The sequence below is a fragment of the Tachysurus vachellii genome, chromosome 10, assembly GCF_030014155.1.
Source record: "Tachysurus vachellii isolate PV-2020 chromosome 10, HZAU_Pvac_v1, whole genome shotgun sequence".
Taxonomy (NCBI): domain Eukaryota; kingdom Metazoa; phylum Chordata; class Actinopteri; order Siluriformes; family Bagridae; genus Tachysurus; species Tachysurus vachellii.
Window position 1 is genome coordinate 2,031,476 of NC_083469.1, and position 20,420 is coordinate 2,051,895.

The window sequence follows — 20,420 nt, forward strand, 5'->3', positions numbered from 1 at the left end:
GATTGTCTTGCGCTAAATTCCTGTCCTCAGATGAGCACCAGAACTAGCGGGGGTCAAGATTTTTTTTTCTTTGAGCCCAGTGTTTTGAAGACATTTACCTCAGAAGACGTGTTGATTCGTTGCGACTCTTCTTGAGGAGAAATATGCCGTGAAGCTCTCCCACGGAGTGAGGAAGAGGTGGACAGTTGAAGTGTCCAATGGAGTTATGAGATTTGTGCTCAAGCTATTTTCAAGACTTTAGATTGGTTAATAACTTGTAAAAATAACAGACCCATGTGGGGACTGACCAATAGCATCGATATGTGAAAAAATATGAAATTGACCAAATTTGGACATACGAGGTTTCCGCCCGACAGCGACGATATTTATGTTTTAGTCCCAAAATATTTCTATTTATTCCCAGTATTTTAATCACTTAATGATCAGCCAAGTGTTAAGTCTGTTTTTTCCTCACTGACGTGAAAGCGTGAGACGAGACGTTATTTAAAGCGGTCGCACGCCGGATTTATCCAATCAGGGTTGTTGATGCGTGAATATGCAAATGAGAAGAAGGTTACAGCAGCAGGGTTTAGGAATGTACAGTGTGACACAAGGGCAGATTCTGAAGAGCCAGGATTCAGTGTTAACCCCAGGGGGCAGTAGGAGCGGTGTGAAACCTCTGACCACATAAACAATAAACAGGATTCTGTTCAGTATATAATCACACAGGGAAATATTTCACAGTTTAAAAGCGTTTAATTAAGTTAGAAATTCACAGGAATATCAGCAGCCTGGATTTTTTATTTACATAAAGTCAAACCCGAGAGTAACAGTGTGAACTCAGAGTATTAAAAACGACGGTGTGCATGAACCTGAAACCAAAACTCTGATTCGTAGCTTCCTCTTCCTCCCTCGGCAAACAGTGGTTCCTGGTTTCATTTCCCAATATTAATCAAATAATTTCAGGATTTCATTTTTTTTTTAAGTTGCATTGATATCGAATGTAAACAGACAAGGTGGGTGAGATGTGAACAGAGAGAGAAGGTTCAGAGAAGAGATCACAGTATGGTCAGCTCGTCCATGTCGTTCTCGAGAACCGTGAGAACGTCTCGGTGTGTGAGATGTGAGTGTGTGGCTTCATCACTGCTGATCCTCTCGCTCCTGTATGTTTTTACTAGAGTCCTGATCTCCTCTCGGGCCTCGTCCATCATCTGAGTGTGTTCGGTCCACCTGAGGAAGAGTCCTACACATACACACACACACACACACACACACACACACACACTCACATGAAACACTGAAGATGGTTTGAGAATCTGATACAAAGACATGATTCATTCACACGTTACGACTCACACCTTAGTCTTTCAGTCCTCTTATATCACAGCCAATCATCACATTGTTTATCATAATCCTTTTTTTTAAATCTGTTTATAGCTTCATATAACGTTGTGGAAAGCCAAATAAGTTACATGATCTCTTGTCATGTTACTAAGGCACCAAAAAGCTCAGTCTTTTGCCCTGAAGAATTAAAAATGCAGGTAAAATAAAGACCCTAGAAAAATATAGCTGTAAATAAATCATTTATTTATTGATATATGATCTAGTTTGAAAACAGTAAATTCAGAAAATGAGTATAAATTAGATGTAAGAAAATTAAAGAATTATAAAATATAATAATAATATAAACTATGAAATATAAATAAATAAAAATTAAATACAATGATAATTATACAATAATAATAATTATTATTATTATTTTTAACGTTAATGTGGTTTTTGAACATGATATATTTATGAAACTATTATAACAATAACAAAATAAAGTAGATTTGTAAAGTTAATCGTGAAAACTTTGATGTTGGCTTGTCGGAGCAAGTGTTCCCGAAGGCCAGTATGCTAGGGTGGATACGAGTGGATACGAGCATGTGACATCACCCCATTACCCGTGAAGCAATTAACCTCATTGTGCTGAGTGTTTTGATATATCACATGTCCATTTTGTGGTTATTTTTTATTTTGGGGACGGGGCTGCACGTGACATCATCTGAATACCCGTGAGGAAGTTCCCTGCATTGTTCTGAGTGTTTTGATGTGTCACATGTCAATGTTGTGGAATTTTGTTTTTGCATTTTGCATTTCGTCGCTGTCGGGCGGAAACCTCGTATGTCCAAATTTGGTCAATTTCATATTTATTCACATATCGATGCTATTGGTCAGTCCCCACGTGGGTCTGTTATTTTTACAAGTTATTAACCAATCTAAAGTCTTGAAAAGCTTGAGCACAAATCTCATAACTCCATTGGACACTTCAACTGTCCACCTCTTCCTCACTCCGTGGGAGAGCTTCACGACATATTTCTCCTCAAGAAGAGTCGCAACGAATCAACACGTCTTCTGAGGTAAATGTCTTCAAAACACTGGGCTCAAAGAAAAAAAAATCTTGACCCCCGCTAGTTCTGGTGCTCGTCTGAGGACAGGAATTTAGCGCAAGACAATCCACTGCAACACGGACTAAACCCTGTGCACTGCAGATAAGGTACGGCGTTTTTTTAATTTCCTGAAAAGTAACGGTTTTGGAGATACGAGGATTCCGTCTGACAGCAACGATATGTTGGGGGCGGGGCTATGGGAAAACTGAAAGGCCAGTCTGTACATCAATTTAAACCGTTGTCCAGAGCATCACCCTAAAGAAGCTGGCCGAGTTTGGTGTAAATAACTAGATAGCTTGAGTTATAAACCTCTAAAATTTATAATGGGTGTCTATGGCCATTTGGTATCGCTTAGAAAAGTAATAGCAACAAACTTCAGACCAGGGTCTACGACATATCCGATTTTGGTGCACGTGGCATGAAAGTCCTAGGAGGAGTTACTCTCGATATATATTTTTGTCTAAGTAGTTCTGGGCCAGTGTAATAAACACTTGATGTTGTGCTTCATGGTCTGGAGATGAGGTAATTCAGAAATCCAAGCACATACGAATGAGGTGCATGCGAATGTAATGGAGTGAGTGTGTGTGGTGTGTGTGATCTCACCGCTCCACAGCTGGAGAGACTGCGGCTGTACAGAAGGCCAGACGGTGAGCTGTGTGTGTTCATACAGAGGGTTCAGGTACTGTTCTCTCTCTAAACACTCCAATAGAAACCCCAATAGACAGTGTGTGTTTTCCTTCACGTGCAACATGTGTCTGAAAATAGAAAAGACAAGAAAAAAAATCATTCTAATACCTGTAGTAATATTTGTAGGCTTTGTAAATAAAGTGTATTGCATTGAGATTTTTTATTAAAAGCAGAACAATAAAACGTATTTTTCTCACACTAAGCTTTACATGTTTGGCTGAAATTCTTTAGTATAAATTTGGCAAAGTTGAAGAAGTTTTTATCAACAATTACAATAATGTATTCATGTAATAAATGTATTTATATTTATATAAAATGAGCAGGGAGCCTGTGCCTCTGTCCAGCTATCTCAGGCTTCATCGGGCATCAAGGCAGGATGGACGGAGTGCCAACCCATCACAGGGCACACACACACACACACTCATTCACTCACGCAATCACACACTAACGGACAATTTTCCAGAGATGCCAATCAACCTACCATGCATGTCTTTGGACCAGGGGAGGAAACCGGAGTACCCGGAGGAAACCCCCGAGGCACGGGGAGAACATGCAAACTCCACACACACAAGGTGGAGGCGGGAATCGAACCCCCAACCCTGGAGGTGTGAGGAGAACGTGCTAACCACTAAGCCACCGTGACCCCCCGTAAATGTGCTGTCCCCTCAAAATAACTCAACACAGCCATTAATGTCTAAACTTTCCATAAAAGGCAGTAAACCCCAAATGCTTCAACACTAGGGGGACATTCCGGCTTTGTCTTGTGTACCACGTGCTTTTGTTTTTGTTGTGTTTATGTGTTGGCCCTGCTGTTTCCTTAATCCATTCCGCCTATGTATACCTGTTCCTTGTTTCAATAATTGCCTTCCCCATTTATAACAGTTGTGTGGCGTGTGTTTTTGCCGAGTCCTTGTCTTTGGTTTGCTCCTGTTTCTGTGGCAAATTTACACTGTTATACAAGCTGTACACTCTACATTACGTTGTATCAAAGTGCCATTTCTTCAGTGTTGTCACATGAAAAGATATAATAAAATTAGGGATGCCACAATTCTCAACATAATATTGAACTGTTCGGTACGACATCCACAGTTCAATACGCGCTTGTGAATTGCGGTTTTGTCGGTTTTACGTTTAAATAATTTATGTGCTTTTTATTTCTCTCCGAATTGACTGTTTGTGTGTGTGCCTGTAAGTCTACGAGCTGAGATGAGGAAACTCCTCCCCGCGAGTAAATGTTCAATCACTATGCTCTAAAGTTAGGGGGCGCTGAACCATCATTCCACACTTTAACATGGCGAGCGGTGGTGAAGTGAGGCTACAGTACGAGGAGGCGCCGGCGTCTTTTAAATCTGTGGTGTGGAGACGTTTCGGTTTTGCTGTTGAGCATAATGCCGAGGAAGAAAAAATGGTAAACAAAAAAATGACTGTCTGCAAGCATTGTTTTACACGTGTAGCCTACTCAAACCGAAACACTTCCAATATGATTGCACATCTGCGGCATCATCACCCAGCAATATCAATGTCTGAAGGCAGGATAGCAGGTCAGGTAATAAAGTCCTCCAAAAAACAACAGTCCCTCACTGAATCCTTCCAGCATACAGTACATACCCAACTGGTTCTGAGAGACACATGAAAATAACAAAGGCAGTGGGGATGTTCATTGCCAAAGATTTGCAGCCGTTTTCAGAGATGTGGGCTTTTGTCATCTTATAAAAACACTCGATCCACGTTACAGACTACTGTCTCGCACTTTTTTCAGCACCGAGATAATTCCCGACCTCTATGAAAAGACATGCAACAGTATTGTGTACGAATTGGCTCAAGCACAGAGCCTTGCTCTGACCACAGATGGTTGGACCTCGCGGGCAACCCTGAGTTACCTCACTGTAACTGTTCACTACATGTCGTATTGGGAAATGAAAAGCGCTGTACTCCAAACCCTTCCCCTGTATGAAAGTCATGAAAAGTCAAGTTGACAAACGCAGTAAATACATGGAAGTTGAGGAGGCCAAATGTGTTACTCCCAGTCACCACAGATAACGCTTAAAATTTTTGAAAAGTTTGTACTTGGGCTACCAGCAGCTGTGAGATGTCAGTGTTCATTTTAAAATAAAAAATGTTTATATTATACAAAACACTAGGATCCAGTAGACTTTTCTTTGCTTTAATGTAAAATAAAGGAGTATTGCAATAAATCGTTTTTATTTGTTTCTTCTTAACCTCTTACTGTTCCTATTGCCTAAGCATAGAATAACAAAAAACAATTTTATGTGTTAAGCCATCAGAACCGAACCGAACCGAAAACCGTGGTTAAAAAAACGCGGTATATATTGAACCGTGGGCTAACTGTATTGTTGCATCCCTAAATAAAATGTTATATCTCCCTTCTGTGAGATACTGTGCAGTACATTCCTTCACTAGCCCCTTTTTTGTCTCGCTTTTCCAAAATTAATATGAAAAAAAATCCATAAGCTTGTCATGTCTGATGATGGAGTAAACAGACAGCACCAATTCAGTACCATTTCTGTTATGGATAGCCGGCAAGCACATGGCAGAGTGAAGGGGGAAAGTTTGCCAAAACAGCAGCAGCCAATCAGAGGGGAGAGAGTTGCGTTAGGTGAAGTGTTTCCAGGGAGGTGAGGGGTCATTTGGTGTGAAATCTAATGCGTTTTTCCCTGTCTCTCACACAGGAACTCCTGAATAGACCAAAGACGACGATGCTCCCTGAGCCCACCTCTCTGAGCCCACCTCCCTGACGATGCTGACTGAGCTCACCTCCTTAACACTGCTCCCTGAGCCCACCTCTCTGAGCCCAACTCCTTAACAATGCTCTCTGAGCCCACTTCCTTGACGATGGTCCCTGAGCCCACCTCCTTAACGATGCTCCCTGAGCCCACTTCCTTAATGATGCTCCCTGAGCGCACTTCCTTGACGATGGTCCCTGAGCCCACCTCCTTAACGATGCTCCCTGAGCCTACCTCTATGAGCCCTCTATGAGCCCACCTCCTTAACAATGGCCCCTGAACCCACCTCCTTAACGATGTTCACTGAGCCCACCTCTCTGAGCCCACCTCCTTAACAATGCTCCCTGAGCCCACCTTCCTGACAATGCTCCCTGAGCCCACCTTCCTGACAATGCTCCCTGAGCCCACCTCCTAAATGATGCTCCCTGAACCCACCCCTTTAACGATGCACCCTGAGCCCACCTTTCTAAACCCACCTTCTTAATGATGCTCCCTGATCCCACCTCCTTAACAATGCTTCCTGAGCCCTCCAAAACAGCAGCAGCCAATCAGAGGAGAGAGAGCAAGAGTTGAGTGGGGTGAATTGCTTCCAGGGAGGTGAGGAGTCATTTGGCCGGAAAAACGAATGCGTGTTTATCTGTCTCCCACACAGGAACTCTCGAATAGACCAAAGACGATGACACTCCCTGAGCCACCTTCCTGAAGATCACTATCTACCGTATGATATCTGAGAGACAAAATGTCTGAGGTGTGTAAAGGTTCAGCTCACCGCTCGTGTTCGTTGTTGCAGAGGAAGGTGCCGTAGTTGGAGGCGTAGGCTTCCTGTGCCAGTCTGAGCAGCAGAGCCTCGCTGAACTCCAGCGCCAAAGGGAACTGACGCATTATCTGCCACACGCAGTCCAGCAGCAGCAGGAAGGACGGGCATTCGTGCTTCAGCCGGGCGTGAGAGTAAGCTGAGTGAGCGCAGCGCTGCTGAAACGGGTGACCTGCCTGGTATATAGGAAAAAAACAACAACTGTTGTGTGGCCTAAAGTATGTGCACCCCTGACCATCACACCTGAATGTGTCTCTTCTCCAAACTTTTTTTTTTTTTGCATATTTGACACACGTAAATGATTCTTATCATACAGATCACAAGTTTTACTATTACACAAAGATACCCGAGTAAAAACTTACCTGCCTAGCACTATGTGAGAAAGTAATTACCCCCCAATTTGCCACAAACACAAGAGGAGAAGAAAAGACACACACGCACGCACACACACACACACACACACACACACACACACAGTGCCTCACCTGTACCCACTCTCTCTCCAGCAGACGGAGGAAGCCCATGAAAGTTCTGCACTCAGGATCCATGATGAGCTGAGCGAGTGACGTCACCAACAGCGTGGTATCTGTTCCCTCAGAGCCATGAACCAACACTGAGTGACCATCTCTAAAATATACACAACACAACATCTTACAAAGGCAGACCAGAGCAACCGATAACAGATACGACTACAGCAAACATCCACATCTGCACTTTATAAAAATGAATAAACAAATTCTGACCAATCAGAATCCAGAAGTGATCACAATACAAAATGTGCACCTTACAATCTTTTTCTATTGTTTTATTTTATTCTTAAAGGAAGCAGTAAAATAAAGTACATTTTATAACACACACACACACACTAATATGTACAGTATGTATTAAACACAACTAAAGTACTTTACTTTACTTGATCGTATAAATATTGAATTAAATAAAATGTATAATAAATATAATGTGTAATATTTGTTTTTCAGTTCTGGATTCTGATTGGTCAGAATGTGTAACCTTTAAATGATACTTAATAAGAGTTAATGAATTCTTTTCCTGCATCGTTTGGTGTACACTGCTGTATGTCAGTTCTAACTGTTCCTCGTTGCTTCACGAGTCTTGTTGGAGGAACAGATCTCACCTCTCTACACACTCAGCCACGAGTCCGGCGGTGGACAGCGCAGTGTGAACGTGAGACAACCATTTGGAGTTCTCCAGCTTACTCAGCCAGCGGTCCATGTTGTGGGACGAGTCTGTGCATGCTTCTACCAGCTTTATTAAACTCTCCTGTAACACCTTACCTCTGAAAACACACACACAGTAAATACACACACGGTGAATACAAACATACACACACACGGTGAATACAAACATACACACACAGTAAACACACACAGTAAATACACACACACAGTAAATACACACACACAGTAAATACACACACACAGTTAACACACACACAGTGAATACAAACACACACACAGTAAATACACACAAACAGTGAATACACACACACTCACACACAGAGTGAATACTGTACACACACAGTGAATACAAAAACACACACAGTAAATACACACACACAGTGAATACACACAGTGAATACATACACAGTGAATTAACACACACACACACACAGAAAAAACATGCACACACACACAGACACACACACAGTGAATACATACAAAGTGAATTAACACACATGCACACACACACACAGTGAATACATAAAAAAGTGAATTAACACACACACACACACACATAGTGAATACATGCACACACACACACACACACACACACATATAGTGAATACATGCACACACACACACACACACACACACACACACACACACAGTGAATTCATGCACACACACACACACACGCACATACACACACACACACACACACAGTGAATTCATGCACACACACACACACACACACACACACACACACACACACACACACACACACACACACACAGTGAATACACATGCACACACACATAGTGAATACACACACCACACCTCACATGCTTGTGTAAATAACACACACCTCTCCATGTGTCTGTGTAATCTCCTCCAGGGTTGGTAGCAGGATTTAGACTCGAACCCTCCGCCGGTCATCCTGGCCTGCTGGGCCTGCTGGGCGGAGCGTGTATCTATGATGTATCCCAGCTCTGATTCATCAATGGCCGCTTCGAGGAGAAGCTCATCCTCCCTACAGCGCTTCCTATTGGCTCCTGTCATGGGCTGGCTGCTCCGCATGATCACCTGGAAACCAAATACAGCTTTAATGAATCATTCTAATTCTCAGCAGCTGCAGCACAGATGAGGTCTACATCACTCATGTCTGATCTTGCCAGCAACGCGGGTGTAAAAACAGACCCAAATGCAGGATAGCGCAAAATAAACTGGATTTATTAACTAAAAACATAAAACAAGGACACAGACTATAGACAACACTAGACAACATCAGACAACAACAGAGGATTCCGAGCTGCTTACAGCAATGTGGCTCAACTAAATACTAACAACAATTAACACATGAGGGACAGGTGTGCAGAGGCGGGGAGGACGAGACAAGGGCGGGGCAGACACGTGAACACAGAACATCAACAAAAACACGTGGCCAAAGTCCGGGCTGAGTCCTGACAGATCTATATACTCAACATACTCAATTAACACACACCTCTGTTGTTTTATAAGAATTTATATATACAGTACAAGTGCGAAACATTTATATATATCTGTAAAGCTATTATATTATTAATTATATAATTTTATACTCTTATACTTTTATTGTTTATTGTCTGTTGTCTTGCAGTAACACTGTAACCCTGACTTGTCTTGTCTTATTGCACACAGCAACCGGGCGAGCAGGATAATTACACATATATGAGAAATAAATAAGGGCCTAATACCGATACATGAGGGACGCCTTGTGCTAAGCCTCTTACTCATGAAACCATATGAGATTACATTCAAATCAGGGCTGAATTCTGCATCAAATACACCTGCAATTCAAGAAAATGACAATGACTGGTATCTGATTAACTTATCCGTAAGTGTGTACCTGATTCACAGAAAACAGATTCACCATAAACATAAACATTCTACCAAATGAGCTGCATAGCCTCTTGTCTATCTTGTGCTATCGTCAGCTATCCTACAAGTTTCCTGTCATCCTATTGGTGGATTTAATACGAGTCACAGAAGCCTTGAGATTTCAAAGATCATGCATTTCTCACAATTTGAAAGAGTAGAGGTATGAAAGCACGGCCCTTAATAACACACAAATACTTTCAAGATGTAAAACCTGGCCTTTGACCTTGATGTGGATTTTTTATTTTTTTGTCAATGCAGTTAGACAGTTTTTGGCCTCACCATGCCGTTGCGATGGTGGCAGTAACAGACCACTGGGAATCTGCCGCCCTGTCGGAATCTCGCTGCTTTTATCAGAGTGCCATCATCCACCGATCTCGGTACGATCACGGTGCCCGGGTACGACTTACACACCGAGAAATCCTGGTTCACTGTGCTCAGCCGCCATCTGTCCCACTATTCAAGAAAAAAAAGACAAAAAGAGAAATGATCATGAGGAATAAAAATATCTTTATAATATATTTAACTCCACCTCTCTGTAGCTGTGGGTCTTTATGTAGCGCCATGTTCCTGGAGGAACCTGGTTTCATTTCAGTGTCCCTCTGTGTAGTCACCTGACATGCCTGTCCCTGATTGGCTGCATGAATCTACAGTCTAAGCCGGAATGAAATCCAGCCTTCAGTCTCACGTCTTTATTCAGCTCTCTGGTTTTATAATTAAACACCTTAGTGGAGTTGCTGCACTCAGATCCGTAAAAACGTCCAAAATAATACACTGAAAATAATCTGCTGTTGATGTGAAAATTTATGTTTTATAAGTACAATATATCTGCTGTAATTTCTCTAACATGCTCTAACACAATTAATTATTTTTTATATTAGATTTATATATGGGGGGCACGGTGTCTTAGTGGTTAGCACGTTCGCCTCACACCTCCAGGGTTGGGGGTTCGATTCCCGCCTCCGCCTTGTGTGTGTGGAGTTTGCATGTTCTCCCCGTGCCTCGGGGGTTTCCTCCGGGTACTCCGGTTTCCTCCCCCGGTCCAAAGACATGCATGGTAGGTTGATTGGCATCTCTGGAAAATTGTCCGTAGTGTGTGATTGTGTGAGTGAATGAGAGTGTGTGTGTGCCCTGCGATGGGTTGGCACTCCGTCCAGGGTGTATCCTGCCTTGATGCCCGATGAGGCCTGAGATAGGCACAGGCTCCCCGTGACCTGAGGTAGTTCGGATAAGCGGTAGAAGATGAGTGAATGAATGAGATTTATATATTATATATTTGATATATGTGTGTTTGCTACTCAGCGTCTCTCTAAAATTTTCTCGCACTTATAGATGTTTTTTTTCCGATGTCAGTGTGTTTGCTTCTGTTTTACTTGTCATTATGCTCCAGAACTTTATTTTCTTGGTTTTTGTCTTGTAATATTTTTTATTTATTCATTCGTATTTAACTTTCCTTTTATTTTTTGATTTTTGTCTTCCTTCTCCTTTCTCTCTCTCTCTCTCACACACAGCTCTTTGTTAGTCCGAGATGTCTAGAAGATCCTTATTGTCCTTCGAAGAGGAGCTGAGGTGACTTAAAAAAGTGTTTTTGTGTGTGTGTGTGTGCGTGAGTGAGAGAGACACAGAGAGAGAAAAAGAGAGAGAGAGAAAGTGAAAGCATATATTTTTAAAAGTAAGAAAACAAATAGAAAGGATCCAGAGGAGAAGATGTCAAAAAGTCAAAGAATACACATACATATTCACACACACACACACACACACACACACACACACACAGAGGGCTTCTTTTCCTGTGAGTGTGTCGGTTTTCAATTGTATGTCACAACAATTCGTTCACTTCCTGTGCCAAGGCAACTGCTTCCTGTTTGTCTTCCTTTAAGAGGTATAGAAATGCACGTGAGTGCACGTGTATGTGTGTGTGTGTTTGTGTGTGTGTGTGTTTCGGAGATAAGCTCACCAGTCTCTCTGTTTGTTTGTATTCCTGCTCTGTAGAAGATAAACCCCAGGGGTCACTCAGTCTGAGCCCACGAGGCCGGTGGAAGAACGGGTACATTTCTGTAACATTCTCCAGAGAGGAGAGAGCCTGACCACAAACAAACACACACATACACACACACACACACACACAAATTTCGTAATCGTAAAGAAGCCCAAAAAAAAAAGCTAAATTTTGAGCTTGTGTTCAAAAGAATATACGCAGCAATTTGTCCACAATTGCAACGTGAATGAAGTCCCTGTTACTATAGAAACGACAGCAACAGAGAATAAACAACTATAGACATGTACTACAGAACCAGCACATTAATATAAACCTCTGATACCTAATAAACCCTCCGTCCAATCAGAATCCAGTATTCAACAATACTAATTGTGCCTATGTCAGGATAAACTGAGAGCATGTGATTGGTCATCAGTGAGTTAAAACCTGGAGTGCTGCAATCTGATTGCTGTAGCAACTCGATATTTCTGAATTGTTAATAAACTGCAAGAACCTCGATGGAGCTGGCGATGTTCAGGCACTCTTCCATGCCGGGAATATCTAGCTGGAGGATGCGCAGGTCCTTACATTTGATCACAATGCTTCCAGAGGACCCGGGTGTTCTACACACGTATACACACACACACACACACACACACACACACACACAAACAAAAAGCTCACAAGCTGTGCCATTACAGACAAACCTGAAAGAAGGCATGAGGAAGCGCTGAAGCTCACACATGAGCATGGCTGCCATCAGTAAGCAGACTGTAAACAGTAAGACGGATCATTTGCACCGTCAAAACTTTAGATGTCCGATTTACAGCAGCGGATGCTTTCTACTATTTGAACACAAAAAGCTGGAAAAGGAACAGCTTCAGATCCTATTTTTACACTCCAGTGTGTACAAGAAAATGAGTAGCATTTTATGGTATCACACCTTCTTCTGCAATCTCACCGCTAACAGGAACAAGATACTGAAGCAAGAAAGTTAATCATATGGTTATATATAAATGCATGTAAAGCTTAAGCACATACAGCAATACAAAGAAAACAACCCAGGATAAATGCAATGCAGCTCTGGTGTAAAAACTGGTGTAATATAACAGAGCCTAGGATTGAGCCCTGAGGAACACCTCTGAGTGACAAGTGCAGAGGGTCGTTTAAAAAACCGTCAATGTTGATTTATTTTTTTTAATATTCATAACTCAAAAAAGAGACTAATATAGCTAACGCGAAAAAGCTTAAAAAATGAAAAATAAAAAAGATTCTTGCGAAAAACAAAAAGATAAGCACAAGCACTGCACAGACAAGACAAGGCCCGAAGATACTTATTTATACTGTATACATCACATATAAAAAAGGGCCATTTTGCGATTTGGGACACAGCTGGATCAAACCTTTGCTTCTGGTTTACTTTGAAGCCCTGAGGATATCCAAGAAGATTCTCAACACTGACACGAAGGAGAGAGAGAGAGAGAGAGAGAGAGAGAGAGAGAGAGTTGTGAAGACATTTCTATAAGATATCACGATGTATCTGGTACAAACTGCAGCAAAACTGGAAAATCAATAAAAAGCTGAATTTTACAATCAAATCAGCTTCATCTAGTAAACGATTGCAATTGTTCTAAAAACAGTTCAAAACAATCTGATATCTCATTAAATCGTAGTGTGACCTACTTGATCACGATGTTAATATTAGATCATCATCATAAAAGTGCACGTGACAAAACTTAATTAAATGCTAATTACACTGTAGTTGTGTTAAACCCATAAATCACTTTTAACATAAACTCCATCTACATTTTCAGGTGAAAGCTGCATATTTAAGGCACGCAATATTATTTTTTCCCTAATTTTAATTTTGCTCTGGTCTAAAAAGTGCTGTGCTAATTAAACTCATGATTTAAAGCCTCGGTGTTAGTTGTTATCTTATCTGGAGTAGTTTGTGTTCAGCTGTCAGTGAAGTACATCTGAACCCCTGATAGCAGCTGAGCTGAAAGGACAACATATTACAACATAACACTCGTTTTATAGTTAAGATGTTTGTAGCGCTCGCGTTCCAGCACACGGCCGTAGCTCCGCCTTCTGGATATTTTCACAGAACACAGTTTGCACAGATCCCTATCATTAATCGTGAAACACATCCAGATCACTATCATCATGTCACGTCATAAAAACAACATTCACTTTCTTCAGGTCTCACAGTATCGAATGTCAGTATCGTAACGCGTGCGAATCGGCACGATACTGAGACGAATTCTGTATCGATCCGTCCTTAGTAGAGATTAGTATCATTTATTTAAGACTTTGGCATCAAGTCAAATCAAACCAACATACTGTATTAGATCCTCCCAATGGACAGGATGTGTATCCTTATGGCTCTGTGGTTAATGATTCTGTGAGAAGGCAAAGCCAAGATAAACCTTTCTGATAAGTGTATTTATAAACCAAATATCAGACACACACCATGGACCTTACCGTCAGATCAGAAATACTGCCTTTGACTTTTAATTATTGACTTCAATCTATTATTGTATTATTTATATGTATATAGATATTTATGATGCAATGACACTCTGCATGTCTGTAAAGTCTCCTGTTATTATAAGGATTTATTTATTATATATAAAATCCTGTGCATATAATCATGGTCGAAATAAACCAGACTTTAAGGGACACAAGATCAATAGGAGGATTCACTGGATTTAAAAACATATATATATATTTTGTACCTTTTCTCAATGGCATCAATGTTTCTGAGGAGCAGCAGGAGTTGCCAGGTGCTGTCCTGCTGTCTGTCCGAGAACAGGAGGTGGTGTCCGGTCACACACAGCGCTCCTCTCCGCGGTGGTCTGGAACATTCTCTCAGCACCACGTCCTCCACATTAGCCGTCTTAATGTGCTCTGAAAACTCCATTTCAGTTCACTACAAACATCAAGCATCACGTAAAAGTGCGAAAGGTCTCACAAAAGTACCTCAAAAACACTTTCAACCGAGCGCCTTCCGCTGTTTTAAGAAGTGATAACTGAATCGGTTCCTTTCTAATGTAACTCTTAAACGAGTTGATGTGAAGAATCGATTCGCAACACTAAACTAAACTAAACTAAACTAAACTAAACTAAACTAACTAAGCTGCCAAATCTCTGCGTTTAATCACTTATTTTGATCTGATTTCATTTTGATCTATACGCTTAACATCCACTGTTGTGTCGTTCACATATGTGAAATAAACAAATCGAGGAATCGAGTCAGTAAGAGTTTGAGAATCAATTTCTTTTTAAAGAATCGAATCAGTAAAAATGATTCACAATGTATTTCTATTTGTAAAACGCTCCGCCCCTCGATATTAACCAGTGCATATAGTGATGTTTATAGAACAAATGTCTTGTATTTATAATGTAGTCTGTTAAATTACAATTAAAGTTAAGAATTAAAGAAAGAAAATGTGTTTAAACAAAACTTGTCTAATATAAAACCAAGGCTGATAGAGGAGCACAGATCTCCTGCATGTATCTCCTGCTTCTTATGTACCTAAAGAGAGAGATGCAGCTTTAGTCTTTCGTAAGGTCATGAGTTCGAATCCCATGTCCACCAAGCTGCCACTGCTGGGTCACTGAGCAAGGCCCTTAACCCTCGATTGCTCAGTTGTATAAAATGAGATAAAAAATATAAGTTGCTAAATGCTGTAAATGTAACCAGAATCACTTCCTATCAGAGAGGATTTCAATAACATTTTTTGGTGTCTTTCAGATGCAAACGTGTCTACATGTATATAAATATGGATTAGGATACGGATTCGTTAATACGGATTAAACAGTATGTTTGTTGATGGAAAACACCAGCTGGTCTACACCCTAAGTGAAAAAAATACTTTAATACTTTTGTTGTTGTTGTTGCATATTTGGAAATGAAACTAAAATGTAGTACGAGATGTGACTCAGATTGTGTACTGACAAGAGTCTGATCTGTCTGGTTTTATCATCAGGAGACTTTAAGCACACTTTCAGTTTCTGCTTTTGTGGGTCGGAGCTTCACACACAAGAGGAAGGAAGTGAAAAGTTTCATAAGCCTTTTTTTTTTAAACCAAACTGCAGTTTTTCCAACAGGGCTGCTGACTATGTCTTTACTTGTTTTGTAATAATAATAATAATAATAATAATAATAATAATAATAATAATAATAGAAACAACTACAACAACTACAACAACAACAACAAAACAACAACAACAATAATAATAATAATAAAATAAATAAAATAAATAAAATCTCGAACAGAAATAAATAAAAAACGAAATATGAAATAAAAATAAAATATTAATTTACGCATATGAACAATAAATAAGTAATAAACAAGTTATAGCAGTGAAATAAAGAAAAAAGTATTAACTTCATTTGAAGTATAAAAATATTAGTGTATATAAGTATGTATATACATTTAAGGTATAAAAAATAGAGTACATTTTAAACAACTAAACTAATGTAAAAATAAAGTAAATAAAAAAGTGAAATAATTTATGATTGAATTCATTTCAATTACATTTTATTTGAATAGCACTTTTAACCATGGATATAAATGCTTACAAAATGGCAATTTATCCCAAAATATGAAAAATCTAAAATTCAGGATATAAATTTAAATTTAGTAATTTATAAAATAAGAATGACAATATTAGAAAGAAAACAAACAAACATAAACCCCAAAGGTTTAGTGACAGATGTATCATGATGAATGTTCTGTTGGTACTTGCATAACTACATGATTCAGAGATGTATAAGTTGAGCCATTTGAGCAAAAGCAGTCTAATATGTTTTTTAATTGATTTATTTACATATATATTAATATATATAATTTCCTGCTGCTGCATTTTGCATGAGGTGGAATTAGTTTGTTGTGGTAGCAGGAAGTCCTGTGTGTGATGTGTTACTGTGGTCAGGATGAGAAAGGAAGAGGATGATGATGATGCTGATGATGATGATAACTGACCCAAATATTTACCTTTGGTTGTGCCACCAATTATATAGAAAACACACACACACACACACACACACACACACACCATTATGTAATATATATATAGGTTATTTAGTAAAATGTTCTCATTCAAAGGCATACAATTATTCAAATCCACCGGCAAAGTAACATACAGATATAAAAGATTGAAGTAAAATGATGAATTAATTTATTAAGTTTACATCATGTATATATGGATGTAAGACTCAGCAGGACTTATGCTGCATCCTCATCACCTATGAGTTCCATGATCTGCTGTGGAATTCCCTTAGACAATCCATTCTCAATAAGACGACAAGCAGTTTTACTGTTCAGATGTATGTTATCAGAATTCTTCCAGAGATCAACAGCAATAGAGGTCAGTGATAGGATCAGTTTCAGGAGTGCTTCTTTCTTTTTATTTGAGAGAAAAATTTCAGATAGAGGCTTAAGATCTAGATTCACAAAAAACAGAGTTGCACCTCCCACAGCCGCACCTGACAAAGTCAAGTTATAGAGAAAGAAGTAGGTTTTTACATGTCAGACAATTTAATACAAAAAATCATACATCCTGTGTTATATTTATGAGTGTAATACTAAATACTAAACCTGCCGCTAATCCACGAGTGCCACCAAACAATTGTCCAACACCAGCGGCCACGAGACCAATTCCTGCCCCCAATGCCATTTTCTGCACTACTGCCGTTGTCATGTCTATAAAACACAAAAGCATCACTTAAACAAATAAAAACTGGAAATTCAGTTTATTTTCACCTCATACAGTTAGAGGCTTTAGGTAATAATAAGAAAAAAACATAAAAGAAAAAAGATTCCTAAAGTTGTAGTGCTTTTACTCTCAAAGTAAAAGTAAAAATGTCTTATGCAAATGTGCTGGAATTATCACTTTCCTGTAAGTATTGTGACTGTAAAATCATTAAAAAAGGTTTTTCTGATGTGATTCAAGCCTCTTGATTCTTTAGTTTTCTTTTATATCTTATATCTCTTATGTCTGCTCTCCATCCTGGACAACACCCTTCACCCTGTGCACAGTATACAGTATTCACCAGACAGAGGAGTGTGTTCAGTGACAGACTGCTGTCTCTGTCAGGCTCCACTACATGTTTTTGTCCCCCTGGACATTAGACTGTACAACATCTCTCAGGTATGGCAGAGTGGAAACATACAAACTGAGGATTGACTCAGTAATCTTATTTCTCTGTATGTTAATACTGGACCACTAGCATACTGCCCATGTGTGCCACACCTCTTGGCTCAAACCAGGGCACATTATCCTATATATACCTACACGTATAGCTCAAACATTTTATTTCTATATGTTCAAACATCAGTACATGCTTTCTGTTATGAAAGCAGGTACTGCTTTTATATTATATAAAAGTGCACACAAAAGCATAGATCTTCAGTTCAAGTCAAGAAGATTCATCAGTTTGGTAAATTTTCTTAAAATGTACCCTTATAAGATTATATTATTTTCAGTTCTTTTACTATTTCCTACAGTCTCTAGTAGGCTGGAATTTATGTGATCGTGTACAGGAAATTATTTAAGACAAAACTCTACATAAATTATATAATAGCAACAGTAACAAGCTTTATTATTAATGTAAAATTAGTCAATTATTTTAAAAACACAAATCGCTCTACGTACCTTAAACGTCCTCCAGTGACAGGTCAATCTGACTAAAACTGCTGATACTAAACTCTCACTCTCACTCACTCATTTTCTACCGCTTATCCGAACTACCTCGGGTCACGGGGAGCCTGTGCCTATCTCAGGCGTCATCGGGCATCAAGGCAGGATACATTAGATTTCCATATTAGACTTTCCGTCCTCAAACTTAACTTTAAATAAAATCAGCACACACAAATGAAATGAACAACGTGACAAGAATACCTCTGTGTGTCTCCATGTTTTAAGTTTCAAATACACTGGAAATGAAGGTACTGGGTGGACACATAGATACAAAGGGACACAAATTACACAATGACACAAATCACTTTTAGATATTGTTTAGCACCTGAAACATCAGTGCACATGAATTATATTTTTATTTAGATTAAAGAACAGAATGCATCAAGGCAGGATACACCCTGGACGGAGTGCCAACCCATCACAGGGCACACACACACTCTCATTCACTCACACAATCACACACTACGGACAATTTTCCAGAGATGCCAATCAACCTACCATGCATGTCTTTGGACCGGGGGAGGAAACCGGAGTACCCAGAGGAAACCCCCGAGGCACGGGGAGAACATGCAAACTCCACACACACAAGGTGGAGGCGGGAATCGAACCCCCAACCCTGGAGGTGTGAGGCGAACGTGCTAACCACTAAGCCACCGTGCCCCCTACAAATAATATCTAAAATTTATAATTAACATCAACCTCTAGATATAAGCTCAGAGGTAGAGGAAGCAGCGTGACTCTAATGCAAAGCATTTAGATACTTTACATGTTTAATAGCCAGATGTTGTCTGTTACTCCTTTGGAAATCATCAAGATCCGTGGCTTTAAAACCCCATTTTATTATTAAAACTGTAAAAACTAAAATATTAAATTAGAGAAAACTGTGTTAAATGTACCGGTAGACCTGGTACGATCTACAGCATCTACCTCCTGAATTTACCTTATTGTGTTTAGATTGGGTTTGAGGTTTTATTAGGAATAGTAGAACAATGTAGTGCAATGTTAATTATTAGATTTTTTTAATTATTTTTTTAAAGATTTTATTAATTATTAGATCTTTTCCTTCCTTCTATGTTAATTATCAGATTTGTTATGAATATGAGTCCCACAGACCTGAACAACATACAAGGGTTAAATGACCATTAAAAATGAATATACAGGACTCACTTCACTGTCCGTTGTGTTGTAGTTCCACATTTTGACCAGCAGATGGAAGTACATGAATTAGGAAATACATAAATCCACTTACTGAACAAGAAATAGGGTTCATACTTAGAAAAGATTGAACGTATGATTGTCTAAATCTTAATAACTCCTTATTTAAAGGACTTATCCACCTAATTTGATTCACAGTTTTTTCTTTGTTGAGTTTCCTGCAGGTTCTCCAGTTTCCTCCTGCACACGTTATAGACTGTTTGGTGTCTCTAAATTGTCCATAATATTCGTAGCTTATAGACCTCAAACAATGCTGGAACAGAAACATACGAGCAAAGCAGAGCCAGAATATACAGTAGGTCTCCAACTAAAAAACATAATAATAATATTTCAGAGACCCACTACTACTATTACTGATCCTCTGAACTCTAAGAGAAACTCTACATCATACATTAAAGACAGTTTATAAAGGTTATCGCTATAGAACAAAAATTCTATGTGCTCTCAACATCCACTTTATTAGGAACATCAGTAACTCGCTCATTTATGTAGATATCTAATCATGTGGCAGCAGAACAATACACACAATCAGGGGATTTTCACACACACTGCTGTCTCTAGAGTTTACACAAATAACCCAAATTGGACTGCAGGTTATTTCATGGATATTAGAGTTTCCTACAGGTTTTAAATCCACACTCAGGAGGACAGAAAAGTCAAACGAATATCAGGCATGTAGAAGCAGAAACAAGTAAAAATCCAGAAAGTAGTTTGTGTCAGGATTATGAACTTGTTTGGCCACTAGACTTAGACTTTAATTAATCAGTT

At 39.5% G+C, this 20,420-nt stretch overlaps 1 protein-coding gene and 1 long non-coding RNA gene across 3 annotated transcripts; both read right to left on the reverse strand.

Annotated features, from left to right (window-relative positions):
- Nucleotides 1-715: 715 nt before the first annotated feature.
- zgc:154055 (uncharacterized protein LOC556036 homolog) lies at nucleotides 716-14,844 on the reverse strand. Of its 2 annotated transcripts, XM_060879129.1 has the most exons (11): nucleotides 14,468-14,844; nucleotides 13,133-13,186; nucleotides 12,244-12,352; nucleotides 11,709-11,834; nucleotides 10,034-10,207; nucleotides 8,703-8,920; nucleotides 7,792-7,953; nucleotides 7,142-7,283; nucleotides 6,612-6,832; nucleotides 3,015-3,166; nucleotides 716-1,222 (listed from the first exon to the last, which is right to left on the reverse strand). In XM_060879129.1, exons 1-11 carry the CDS (start codon nucleotides 14,650-14,652, stop codon nucleotides 1,038-1,040), a joined length of 1,728 nt encoding a protein of 575 aa, XP_060735112.1. In that variant the 5' UTR covers nucleotides 14,653-14,844; the 3' UTR covers nucleotides 716-1,037. The 2 variants fall into 2 exon arrangements, with proteins under 2 accessions (XP_060735112.1, XP_060735113.1); XM_060879130.1 differs by lacking the exon at nucleotides 13,133-13,186 and having other exon boundaries at nucleotides 14,468-14,843.
- A 2,149-nt stretch (nucleotides 14,845-16,993) lies between these two features.
- On the reverse strand, nucleotides 16,994-18,445 carry LOC132851970 (uncharacterized). The gene is made up of 3 exons (XR_009649082.1): nucleotides 18,393-18,445; nucleotides 17,336-17,440; nucleotides 16,994-17,223 (listed from the first exon to the last, which is right to left on the reverse strand). It is a non-coding gene; the product is annotated as an uncharacterized LOC132851970 (long non-coding RNA).
- Between the last annotated feature and the right edge of the window lie 1,975 nt (nucleotides 18,446-20,420).

What these genes read in the sequence shown, in the direction of transcription:
- zgc:154055 (XM_060879129.1), bottom strand. Translation starts at nt 14,652, where the DNA reads ATGGAGTTTTCAGAGCACATTAAGACGGCTAATGTGGAGGACGTGGTG. An exon ending in GCCACCATCGCAACGGCATG is followed by an intron (nt 8,921 to 10,033) that starts GTGAGGCCAAAA and finishes TTTGGTTTCCAG; the next exon opens with GTGATCATGCGGAGCAGCCA. An exon ending in TGGAGAGAGAGTGGGTACAG is followed by an intron (nt 6,833 to 7,141) that starts GTGAGGCACTGT and finishes CCTATATACCAG; the next exon opens with GCAGGTCACCCGTTTCAGCA.